Source organism: Sylvia atricapilla, chromosome 25, assembly GCF_009819655.1.
Source record: "Sylvia atricapilla isolate bSylAtr1 chromosome 25, bSylAtr1.pri, whole genome shotgun sequence".
In the NCBI taxonomy this organism is placed as follows: domain Eukaryota; kingdom Metazoa; phylum Chordata; class Aves; order Passeriformes; family Sylviidae; genus Sylvia; species Sylvia atricapilla.
The window spans coordinates 3513206-3524542 of record NC_089164.1 but is presented as its reverse complement, the minus strand read 5'-3'; the positions used below and the strand labels follow the sequence as shown (position 1 = coordinate 3524542).

Here is an 11337-nt window from a genome sequence, read left to right as displayed (position 1 = left end):
CCCCGCTGTGCGTCAGCGCGGCCGCGTGGGACCGGGCCAGGCCACCGCGCAGCCCGGGCACACTGAGCGCTTTGTCCCGGGCCCCTCGGCCACGGTGGAAAAAAACTGAGACACGCCGTGAGACCGGGGACAGCGCCGTTCGAGGCCCGGGAGGAAACAGATCACTATCTCCCTAACGAACTCAGCTGATCTCTGAGTAAAGGAGCAGAGACGGAGTCGATGCAGAGCTTGCTGCCAGGGCGTGTTCCAGAGGTGACCCTGGCTCTATGCCCCAGACTATAAAGACCCCAAAGGCACAGGTGACTGGGACTGTATTTATACAGAGGTGCTTGAAAAACTAACCCAAATGATGGTGTGTTATTGGTTTTTTTGTTTTGTTTTGTTCCGTATACCTCTTGGCCCTCGAAACACCAACCCACAATCTGCTGGTGGGGCCACTTTCCACAGGTTGTGGCTGATTACTGTCAAAGGGCTCTTTGACACAGGGGGAATCCAAACCCTGCACTGCCAAGGAAAGTGGGCTGGTGCCTGCAGGGCTGTGAGTGTGTGGGGCAGGAGGTCTGAGGCCAGTAGCTCCAAAAAGCTTTATTGGTCATTAGTTTCTGCTAAGTGCCTCCAGTATTACCAGCCAGTGCCAGGGAACACAATGGTAGCTGTAGTTGGGGACACCTGGTGTGGTGTGGGGGAGACAAGAAGGCCACTCCAGGTGTCCTTGGCTGGTGGTAAGGCCTCACACCCTGGAGCACATGAGTGATGTAGAAGGGTTATTGTAGAAACCAAGAGGGAACTTCAGCCCTGGGCCACAGGGTCCCAACCCATCAGTGGCTCTTTTTTAGTACAGGGAAAGAGCACAAGCAGCTGAGTCCAGCAGTCCAGAGGAGAAGGTTCCACTGCCCTCTCCCCAGCACTGGGCTGCCTGAGCCCCCTGGCACATGGTGGCTGTAGCCCTTTACTGATGGAAATGGGAGCACTTCTGCCATGCAGTCCCCTGTAGGCTCTGTACTGGTCCCCACCTTGGCTCCAGCCAGAGATGGCCACACTGACCATAGACTTGGAGGGACAAGCTCAGCCCTGCCATCCCCAGCTGGGCTCTGCCATCCTGGTGGGCTAATTGGTGGGCTCTGTGGCCATGGTGTCCACATCTGGAGATGGCAATGCACTGCTGTTCCCACCATTGCTCACATTTTCCGTGCTGTTCTCCCTCGTGGGATCACTGCCTTTATCCTCCACCCTCAGCTTGAGTTTGAGGGAAGAATCTCTCCGTGACAGAAGGGGCTGGTAGCCAGCGAAGACTCCTCCACTCACGTTTGTTCGCTTGTCTGGGGGTGGACAGAAAAAGAGAGCTGTTTACCTGGGGCCCAAAATGACTGTTTAGCTGAGAAAAAGGTTTGTAGAATCCCTCCTTGCAGGAGGCATCGAGGTATCTTCTGTGAGAGTCCTTCCAGCCACCAGATGCCCCCAAAAAGGGGAAGATGGGTGGGGGTCTGGGCTCATGCCCTGCTCTCAGGAGGTCCAGGGAAGGGTGGGTTAGCTGGTCACCTACCTCCTGGCCCGATGGGGTGCATCAGTCGGTTCATCTGGACGTTCCAGTGCTTGACGTTGGTGCTGGCCTGTCGCAGCTTCCGCTGGGCCGCCTGGCAAGGGATGGAGGAAAGGGGTGAGCTGGTGCCCCACTGCCCCTGATCCAGGACCCTGGGCACCATTTCCCTTCCCTGAGTAAGCCTGGATTGGAGGTTCCTTCTGGGATGGAGACCCAGTTCACCCTCCTCTAGACCTGCTCCTCCTTCAACCCTCCTCCCTTCACACACTCCCACTGTCCACATCACTTTGGACACCAGCACTCTGTCCCGAGGGCAGGACACGCTTGTCCTGTCTCAGCCACTGCATCATGTTGTGCCTGTACATGGCACAGCTCAGAAACCCTCACAGCAATTCCAGCTTGGTTCTCTCCAGTATGGAGGTGACTCAGTCCCCTGGGTTCACCATGTGAAGAGATGTGGCACAGATGTGACGCTCACCATGACATCTTGGTCCACCCGCTGCCTGTTCACTCTCACTTCTTCCAGCTGCTTCTGCGCCTCTTCCAGGCACTTGTTCTTGTTCTCCATCTCCTGCTTGAGGACTTGCTTCTCCCTCTGAGTTTTGATGATATATTCTTCTTGCTCCTCCTTCAGCTTCATCAGCTGTTTTAGCTTCTCCTCTTCCTCAGCCAGTAGCCTGACAATGAAGAGCAAAAGGTGAGGATGTCCCCCTGACACTTCTTCAATCAGCTTTCCCTGTCCCAGCCTGCACACTGGGAAGTCACCAGCACACCCCTGTACCCGGGAGCACTGAGCTGCCCAGGGGAGAACATCCCCATGCCCTGAGGATGTGCCCTGGGAGCAGGGCTGCCCAAGGAGGGGGAGGGATGCCCTAGTCCTACCTGGCCTGTGCATATCTCACAGCCTCCTCATCCTGCCGTGCTTTCACCTCCTGCTGCAGGGCCTCCTGGAGCCTCTCCTGCATGTCCTCCAGCTCCAGGATGCGTTTGCGCTGCCGCTCTGCCTCTGCCTCCTTCAGGACCATCTCTGCCTGCATGGAGGCACGAGCCTGCGGCGGGGACAGGAGCCATCAGTTGGCCAGGCCACCACCGGTGTCCCCAGAACCCACTGAGGACCGCTGGGTGGAGCAGCCCAGAGCAGGGGCAGCCCATGGTGACGGGTTCAAAGCAAAGCTGTTTCCCTGCTCAGGGGACAGACTGTGTCTGTGGAGCCAGTGCTGGATGTGAGGTCAGAAATGGGCTCCCTGCCCAGCCTGGCACCAGCACTCGCTTGTCACTGTCCCCCAGCTAAAGCCCCAGCTAAAGCAGGTTGTCCTTCTCTTGCTCAAAGGGATCTCAGGCACAAGAGAGCACAGAGGTGATGGGTGACAGCAGCACTGTACATCCAAACCCCTGTGCTGTCCCAGGCAAGGTAACGAGAAGGAAGCACCCACCCTGTGAGCACCACACTCCACGTGGGAGACACCCACCTGCTCAGCCTCCCGCAGCTGGATCTCCAGGGTCCTCTGCATCTCCTCGTGCTGCTGCCTCCGCCGCTGCTCCTCCTCCTTCAGCAGGATCTCTGCCTGCCTCTGGGCCTCCTTGAGCAGCTCCAGCTCCTGCAGCTTCCTCTCCTTTTCCTCCTGCAGCTGCTTGAGCCGTTGCGTCTCTTCCTCCTTGGCCGCCTTGCGCTGCTCCCGCTGCTCCCGCTGCTCTCGTCGCTTCTGCTTCAGGTCCTTGTGCAGGGACTTCTTTCCCTCTGCTTGCAGCCGGATGGCTGTCTGGATGGCTGGAGAGGGAGGGCACGGTCAGTGGGGACATGCAGGGGGCATGAGGAAGCTGGGGAAGGGGCGTGGGGTGGGCACAGACCGAGTGTCCACTCCTGGCGCTGCCGGGTGTCGGAGGCGCTCATCTCGTAGGTGCGGGATGAGGTCTTCACACAGAACATGCATCTCTTCCCATCCCTGTCTGGCAACACCTGCAGGGAGAGGACACAGCATAGTGTTACTCCCTGTATCCCACCTTCAGACACAGAACTGGCTCTCCCATGCCCATGGATGTGAAATTGTATGTTCTTGGGTCTCCCTTCCAGCGGTGTGAAGGGGCTGCTTTCCCCAGGCTGTACCTCCACACAGCAGTGCTTGTCCAACACGATGCTCCCCTTCTTCTCCTTCCGTTCCTCACTCATGTAGTAGGACAGGGAACTGGGCTTCAGCATGAACCACCGCTCTGACCAGTTCCTTCTCAGCTGGCCCTTCTTCCAGAGGTAGCCCTGCACCCGAGAGACACGGAGATCAAAACAGGGTGGGAGCAGGACAGAGCTTGTGCTCCAGAATATGTGGGCTCCTTGCCTGTTTGAGCACATCCTCGATGACCTCCTGGTACACCTCCTCCACGGCCATGCTGATGGCCTCCTGCTCGATGCCTCTCAGGAGCCTCCCTGAGTTCACCATGTCCAGGAACTGCCAGACCGTGAGCCCGCCCTGCCCCTGCGGCTCCTGGGACAGGTAATCATCCAGCTCACAGGAGTTCAGCTCCACGTTCATGGCTGTGCAGATCTTCTTCAGCAGGTACTCCACCTGTGGGGAAGGGGACACTCAGTGACAGGAAGAAGCCAGAGCTGTCCCCACCCCATCAACCCATTTTGGAGAGCCCTAGGCCACATCTCTCTCCAGCGTGGAAATGCAGGACCCTTATCCCAGAGGGATCACCCTTTGTGATGGCTGAGGCATTTCCAGGCAGCAGGCTAGCTCAGAAGACTGAAACTGGATTAGAGTTTGACCTCTGCTGGGAGGTTTTTCCTTTTAACCCCAAGGCTGGGATGTTTTGGCTGGTTTGTCCGCCGAGTAAGAAAACTCTGTAGCAGTAAAGAGCCTGAGGGAGTGCAGGTCAGCACTGCTGAACCTCTTTCAGGACTGATGTCTCAAAGCCACAGTGAACTCAGCACCACTGCTTCCCAAAAATCACAGGGGGGAGAGGTCTCTATGGAGATGAGCATCATTTTAAAACTGCAAATAAAAAGAGTCAAGGTGGTTGACATGATGTGGGGAAGACTTATCGGAGCTCAAGTTTTGCTGCCAGCTCTCTTTTGCCCGCAGTCTGAGGGGACTGGGACTGGTGGGTGACTGCAGGGAGCCACGCAGGAAGGTGACACATCGCAGGGTCCCCACACCCAGCTGGATTTTTTTATGTCATTTAATTGTGAGAAGGGCAAGAATTAAATGCAGTTGCTCAGGATGATTCAGTTTTTCATGGTCTGGGGAACAGGAAACACCTCTCCAGGGCACAGGAAGTGCGGTCGCCCTCCTACGTTTGCAGCATAGTGCTTCTTGCCTTTTTTTTCTCTTCTTTTTTTTTTTTTTTTTTTTTTTTTTTTTTTTTTAGTTTTGACTTTTCTGCTGATCTCAGGAGGTTGATGGGGTAGAAGACAACAGCAGCCATTTGCCCAGCCAAGTTTCTTCTGCTGAGGCCACTCTTGGCTTCTGCACTCGTGCATTCTCCCCAGATCTGCCCCCCTTCTCTATGAGGGTTTAATCTGACCCCAGAGAAAGGGAGAACTTTCCCTTCTAGATACTGTGGAATTTTGAGATTTGGAGATCACCACCAGAGGGTTTTCTTTGGCTGGCACCTCACCCTTAACACTCTGCTGGACAGGGGCTGAGCACTGGGTGGCAGTGGCCACGGAGAGGGACAGCCAGGTCTGCTCTGTCACTGCCCTCCAGGCACGAGAGGCTGCAGCACTTTGGGTGGATCTCCCCTCTAAAGTCCCCCTCTTCTCCCTGGGCAGTGGGGGTGGCTGTGGGTACAGCAGGGGTGTCTGGGGCAGACAGCCCCCTTGTCCCACCTCCAGCCTCCTCTCTCTCATCCCCTGGAACACCACATCTTGCAGGATGCAGTGGGACATGCCAGGAAGTGATAGTGGGATGTGTCACCCACAAATGTGGCTCTGCCAGCACATGGAGCCCTGGGAGGACAGGGATGGGGGGAGAGGCAGGTCCTACCTCATCTGGCACCATGACAAGAGGGTATTTGTCTTCAGACAGAAAGTTGAAGAGACACCAGAGCTTGAAAGCATCCTGGTGGGATATAACGCTGTTCCCATTCCGGTCAGGTTTGTAGTTCTTCTTCGCCGTCAGGGTCCAGCAGAGCTCATCAAAGTTTTCTTTGACAAAAGCACCTTCCTCCACCTGCAGGCAGGAGCCAGGGGGTGAGTGGGGAGCTCAAGAGCTACAGAGGGGAGTTCTGAGAGAAGAAGTGCTGGAGAGAAGAAACTCTCACTCCTAAAATCTGTCCAGTGAGAAGCATGGAGTGATGTGCAGCACCAGCAGGAACCCTGGGGTGCAGCAGAGGCAGGATGATGTGGAGCACTCCAAGCCCACCTCCCCAGGCCGCCATGGCTTGGGATTTCTTGTTATCCCATTCAACCACAAAGAAGAAGTGAGGAGTGAAGGGAAATTCTGGCCCAAGGGCAGCCAGCTGGAATGGTGCCTCCACCAGCCTTGTCCCTGCCTCTGTTCTTTAACTGTGAGCTGCCCCAGGCAGCACGTTTGGTGCAGATGGGTGAACTGTGGTGGGGGCCAGAGGAGCTCTAGCTGTCCCTGGGTGCTCTACCCCAGCTGTGTGAGCACAGGAGCAAACTGTGGCCTGTACCAGCAAAGCTGGAGGAAAACCTTTGGGTGGCAAAAGCTAAAAGCTTCTCTTACTAGGAAAACCCATTTCCCCTTTTCGGGCTGACTCTGGGATTCTATTAGCCATGGTGAAACCAGAAGAGGTGGGTTTAAAGATCACCTCCCAAAGAACCATGTGGGCAACTGGAAGGATTTTGGCCACTCTGTGATGGGGAGATTGGGCAGGGCTGACCTTGGGCAGCTCCTGCTCTGGGCTGAGGGAGCTTGGGAAGGCTTTGCCCTTGCTTGCTGCAGACCAGATCCCTGCAGCCAAGATCAGCTTTACTGGGCCAGGCTGGGCAGCTGCTGACCAGCTCTGGGCAAGGCAAAGATGGGAACAGGGATGGGGACTGGCACAGGCACTGGCATGGGGACTGGCACAGTGACAAGAACACCAGGAGAGCCAGGGGAGCAAAGGGTTACTGCACCCAGCTCTGGCCCCTTTCTGTGAGCACACAGTGGAAGAAAGCTGTCAGTCTTTCTTCCTCTCCTCATATGCCTGGAGGAAACTGCACCCACAGACAACCTCTGGCTGTGCCAGACAAAGGTGTCTTTGAACCACAGAAAAAAGGGAGAAAGCCCCTGCCCACCCCAACTTTGCTCCTGCTGTGCCTCATCCTCCTCCCTCTCCTCTTCACCAAATGAGGTCACACCTCAATTTGAGCATGGCTGGAGAGGATAAAAGGGGCTGATTTCTCTCTCTGAGCCCTTCAGGAAATGTGGGCAGACATGCTGCTCCATCCAGAGCCATGATGTAAAGGGATGACTTCATCCTTGCCAGGGAGACACTGAGTATTAAACGTTTCTCACTCATTTTGGCATTCACCTGAGCAGTCCCCATCTCTCTGCACCCTTTTCCCACCCAAGGCATGTGATTTCCAAGAGCTAAGGGGAGCTCCCAGGAACCTCAATGTCCTCATCTGAGGAACAGCAGGTCTGGGGGATGACCAAGGAACTCACCTTGTCCAGGATGTACTTGTTGAGGTAGGGCATGTAGCCCTGGCTGGACACTGGCCCATCATCATCATCACGGAAATGCTCTTCCAGTGCCACGGGGTCGTGGGGGATGCACAGCACTGTGTACAGGTTGTGAGACAGCACCTGGCCAAGCACAAGGGGTGGTGAGAAGGGGAACAACCTCCAGCCCTGCCCCAGCACATCCCCAAGGTGCCACCCCCTCGCTCATGCCCTTAGGAACTGTGCCCTGCATGTCATCACCTCCCACAGCATTAAGGTTTGGGTTTGGCATAATTTCCAAATGTAAACCTTGGAGAATCATTTAGAAACAGGCCAAAATGGAGGATTTTTTCACATTAGTTTCTTTTCTTGGCACATGAGGAAGTTCTTTCTTGAAAGGGCTGTTTCAAACCTCTCACAGCAAACAGGTCTCACTCTGATCTAGAAAAGCTGATAAGCCACCCCAAGCTATGCATTTGGCACAGCCACAGCCCAGCCTGGCAACAGCCACTGTCTGCTGAGGGCACAGAAAGATGAAAACACGGAAATAGGAAGGACTGGTGAGAAACTAAGCAAAGGTTTTGTGTGGAATTGGTAGCAGACAATGGAGGTCTGGAGACACCCCATCCCCAGAAATACTCAGCAAGACATACCAACAGCCAGTTTTGTTCAAATCCCTCCAAATAAAGCATGTTTACAAGCTCATGGATTTCCCATGTGCTAGGAAGCCTGGAGCAAGGCTGCTCATGAGCACCACCAGCATCTCTAGCAGGTGGTGCTCTCCTTGCCTTTACATCCTAGAAGGAGGAGATGATTAAATAAGTGTCCCAGACTGACACCTCGCCACTGCACCAGGATCTGCCGATGCAGCTTGCCAAGGGTTCAAGAGAAGGGCTGGAGGAGATGGAACAACATCCTTACTCCTCTGTGCAGGGCTGGAAATTTCCTCCCAGCAGGAGAGGAGCTGCCCGAGGCCATGATGGCTGCTGCAGCTGGAGACAGTTCTTGCTCAACCAGATTTTCATTCTCTTTTCCACCCTCTGGACCAATGGGATCAGCAGGACTCCACCCTGTGCTCACACAACAGCGCTGTAGCCCCAAGCAGTGCTGCTACAGCTATGCCTTTTGGGGCTCAGAGCAGCCCCAGGGTCTACACAGCAGTGGAAAGGCCTGGGAATATCATGGACATCCTCCAGGATGGTAATAAATCCATCAGGATGAATTCGAAGTTTGGCAATCGTATCCCATTCTGTGTTTCCAACATAGATGTGGGGCCTCATCTCCATCCTTTGCCCTTCCTCCCAGAGCACCCCTAAAAAGCCCTGTGAGGTGTCACTTGTGACCCGGGTGTGGGGGACACCCTGAGCCCCTCCATCCATCCTGTGACCCAAAGCCTCTCCTCTCGCAGGGCTGTCACTGACAAAACAGAGAGGAAACCCTGACCTAGTCAATGGTGGAATGACTGGAGATAGGAGAAGTGAGAAACCCTTGCAGGCTCTGAAGTAGTGACAGGAGGAGGAGAATAACAACAAGGGAAACGGCTGCTACGAAAGCAGTTTGCTGGTACAGCTTTTCCTCTGTGGCATGCAGGGGATGGCCAGAAGGCCAGGGGTCTGCCTGACTCCTCCTAGTGCTCTGGATTCCTCTGAGCACCAGCCTTGTTTCTGTTCTCCACCCTCTCCCACCGCTGTCACACCCATCGCCCATGAGCAGAGGTGCACCAGGGCAGTGCTCGGTATTTCCAGCCACGCGTGGCCAACACTGAGCGACCACACCCCATCCCGCATCCCCAGCCCTTCCAACCCGGCCAGGGAGGGGATGCAAGGGCACTGAGAGCACAAACGCTTCCCAAGAGCAGGGCTGGTGGCGTGCCTTGCGCTGGGAGCACAACTACCCGACCTCACTGGGCGCGCAGCACCCGACCGCAAGCTGTCCTTCCTTCCTGTGCGCGCACACACCTCCACTCAGAGCGGCATCTGCATCTGCCTGCGCAGTGCCCCTGGAGCACAACGGCCTCCCACAGCTGTGCCTCCACGCTGGAAACCCCGACACGTTCACAGACACTGCCGGGAGCGCGGCCGGAGCTCGGCCACCGGCTCCCACCCAGCTCCAGGGCTGGTCCTGTCCTGTAGGGGCAAACCCAGGGTCTCTCCCAGCCCTGCTAAAGACCCGTCGTGCAGCAACATGCCTGAGTGAGGGAGCAGAGCACAGCCCAGCTCAGGGCTCAGCAGCCCTGGAAGAGTTTGGAGAGGGCTCGGTGGCTTTAACACTTAATTGCTCAAAGCTGCGAGGCCCTGGATTCCTTCCGCACTGAACAGCGGCTGGCCTGCGTAGGCTGGGGCAAACTCGAGTGTTTTTGGGGGTGGAAACAAGCTCTCCCTGGCCTGGAGACAGTAGGAAAGTCTTGAAAGTCTTCCAGAGCTGAGCTTTGCTGTTCAGTGACCTGCTGCCAACCCATTCCGTCACTGAAGGTGTGTGGGAGAACATCCCTTCCCCTCTGAAGTGTCCCCCTGGGTAAAGTCACTCGGAGGTGCCATTCCCAGCATTACTACAGGTCCTACACCACAGTTTGCAAACCCTGGATGAACTGCTCATGAAACTACCATTAAAATCATCAGTTTCTGTGGTCTCAGCATTGTCACTGATGATAAAGATCTCTCAAGACAAGCAGTGCTGGTGCTTTTGGGTCCATCCCATGCCTAGGCCAGGCTCTGGACTCAGAGCAGTGGTGCAGGGGATGCTGTGAAGGGAGCACAGCAGCCCCTCTCAGGGATTAGCAAACTGAATTAAGCTCTGGCCTACTTTAGGATTTTCCTTAATTCCTTCAGTTATTTCTACAGTGTTAGCAGGTGAGCGTGGCTCGCAGGGCCACGAGTTCTGGGGGGACAGCCGAAGGCTCTCAGCCACAAAGGCGGAGCAGGAAGAATCTGTCCCCCGCTGCTTCTCCTCCAGATCTCTGCAAACAAAACTCTGAATTCCGGGGCAAAACACACCCCCTCTCTCAAAGCCCAGCACCTTCCCTGCAGTCTGTCCCGGGGCAGCCTTATAAAACAGAGGGAATGTAGGAAAAGTGGGTCATTTTGCAGTGGTTCAAATCTGGTCTTGCAGACCGGCAGTAGCTGCCAAGCCTCCTGACGCAATAGCTCCCCGTGCTCAGAATGCTCCTGCTCAGGTCTCTTCTTTCATCTCAGACCCTGGTACCTACCAGCATTTCTAACCCCAGTGCCAGCCTAACAACCAAAATGGACTAAAAAACACATTTCCATCGTGTGCAAGGTTAAAAAAATCAATTATTCTCAGAGCCAAGGGGCTCCCTGGTGGGTTCCTGCAACCCTGGCCCGGGGGCAGAGAAAAAGGTTTTTAAAGCAGTGATGGGTTTGATGAAGACCTGAGGGCATGAGCCCTCTGAAAGTTGCTAAGAGTGGGGAGAGGGGAAAGCAGACAGCTTTTTGAAGTGCTGTGTTATTTCTGGCCAGACCACTGAGGAGTTTTTGGTTAAAAACAACCTGTCCCTACGTCCCAACTCACTGGCTCAGCAAGGAGAAACACAGATGCTCTGGCAAGCAAGAAAATGTAAACAGAGTTTGGGCTCTTAGTTGGCCATAAAAAGCACAAGAAACTGATAACTAAAATTTAGATATCATTTTCACCTAGAAAACACATTTGAGCATGAATTCCCCTCCTCCCTTTTTTTTTTTTTTTTTTTTTTTTAAAGGAGATGCCACAGAGCCTGAGAACTTCACCGGAATAAGCGTGGACGCAACAACAAGATCTTATTGATCTTAATATTTAACAATTTCTCCGTGGAAACCCGCGGGGATGCAAAGCAGCCCCGAACTTGCTTCAAGCCTCTCTGCCCACCCTCCATCCGAGCTCCCCGGGGGACTCACTTTGAGCTGGGATTTGGAGACCTTGCCGCTCTTCTCCACGTCCAGAGCGGTGAAGGCGTACCAGATGGACTTGAGCAGCTCGGCTCGCAGGTCCATGGCTGTCGGCGGCGGCGGCGGCTCTGCCGAGCCCGCGGATCCGGTTCCTGGAGCCGCCCGGGCGGGCGGGACGTGGGGCGGGAGCGCCGCCTGCTCGGGGCGCCCCGGGAACCCCCCGGGCGGGGGCTCAGCGACCCTCTGCTGAGCTCGGCCCGGAGATTAAAAGGTCCGTCGTAATTTGCGTTTTGGGGAGAGAAATCCCCGCCTT

At 55.4% G+C, this 11337-nt stretch overlaps 1 protein-coding gene across 1 annotated transcript; it reads right to left on the bottom strand.

Moving 5' to 3' along the window:
* Positions 1-559: 559 nt before the first annotated feature.
* Positions 560-11163, bottom strand: DEF6 (DEF6 guanine nucleotide exchange factor). Its single transcript, XM_066336014.1, has 11 exons — positions 11034-11163; positions 7147-7287; positions 5521-5706; positions 3871-4098; positions 3645-3791; positions 3389-3497; positions 3010-3308; positions 2423-2589; positions 2019-2217; positions 1544-1634; positions 560-1319 (listed from the first exon to the last, which is right to left on the bottom strand). The coding sequence occupies exons 1-11, from the start codon at positions 11127-11129 to the stop codon at positions 1108-1110; spliced, it is 1875 nt and encodes a 624-aa protein (XP_066192111.1). The 5' UTR covers positions 11130-11163; the 3' UTR covers positions 560-1107.
* Between the last annotated feature and the right edge of the window lie 174 nt (positions 11164-11337).

What these genes read in the sequence shown, in the direction of transcription:
- DEF6 (XM_066336014.1), bottom strand. Translation starts at nt 11,129, where the DNA reads ATGGACCTGCGAGCCGAGCTGCTCAAGTCCATCTGGTACGCCTTCACC. An exon ending in ACAAGTACATCCTGGACAAG is followed by an intron (nt 5,707 to 7,146) that starts GTGAGTTCCTTG and finishes TCCTGCCTGCAG; the next exon opens with GTGGAGGAAGGTGCTTTTGT. An exon ending in TTGTCATGGTGCCAGATGAG is followed by an intron (nt 4,099 to 5,520) that starts GTAGGACCTGCC and finishes CCTTCCCCACAG; the next exon opens with GTGGAGTACCTGCTGAAGAA.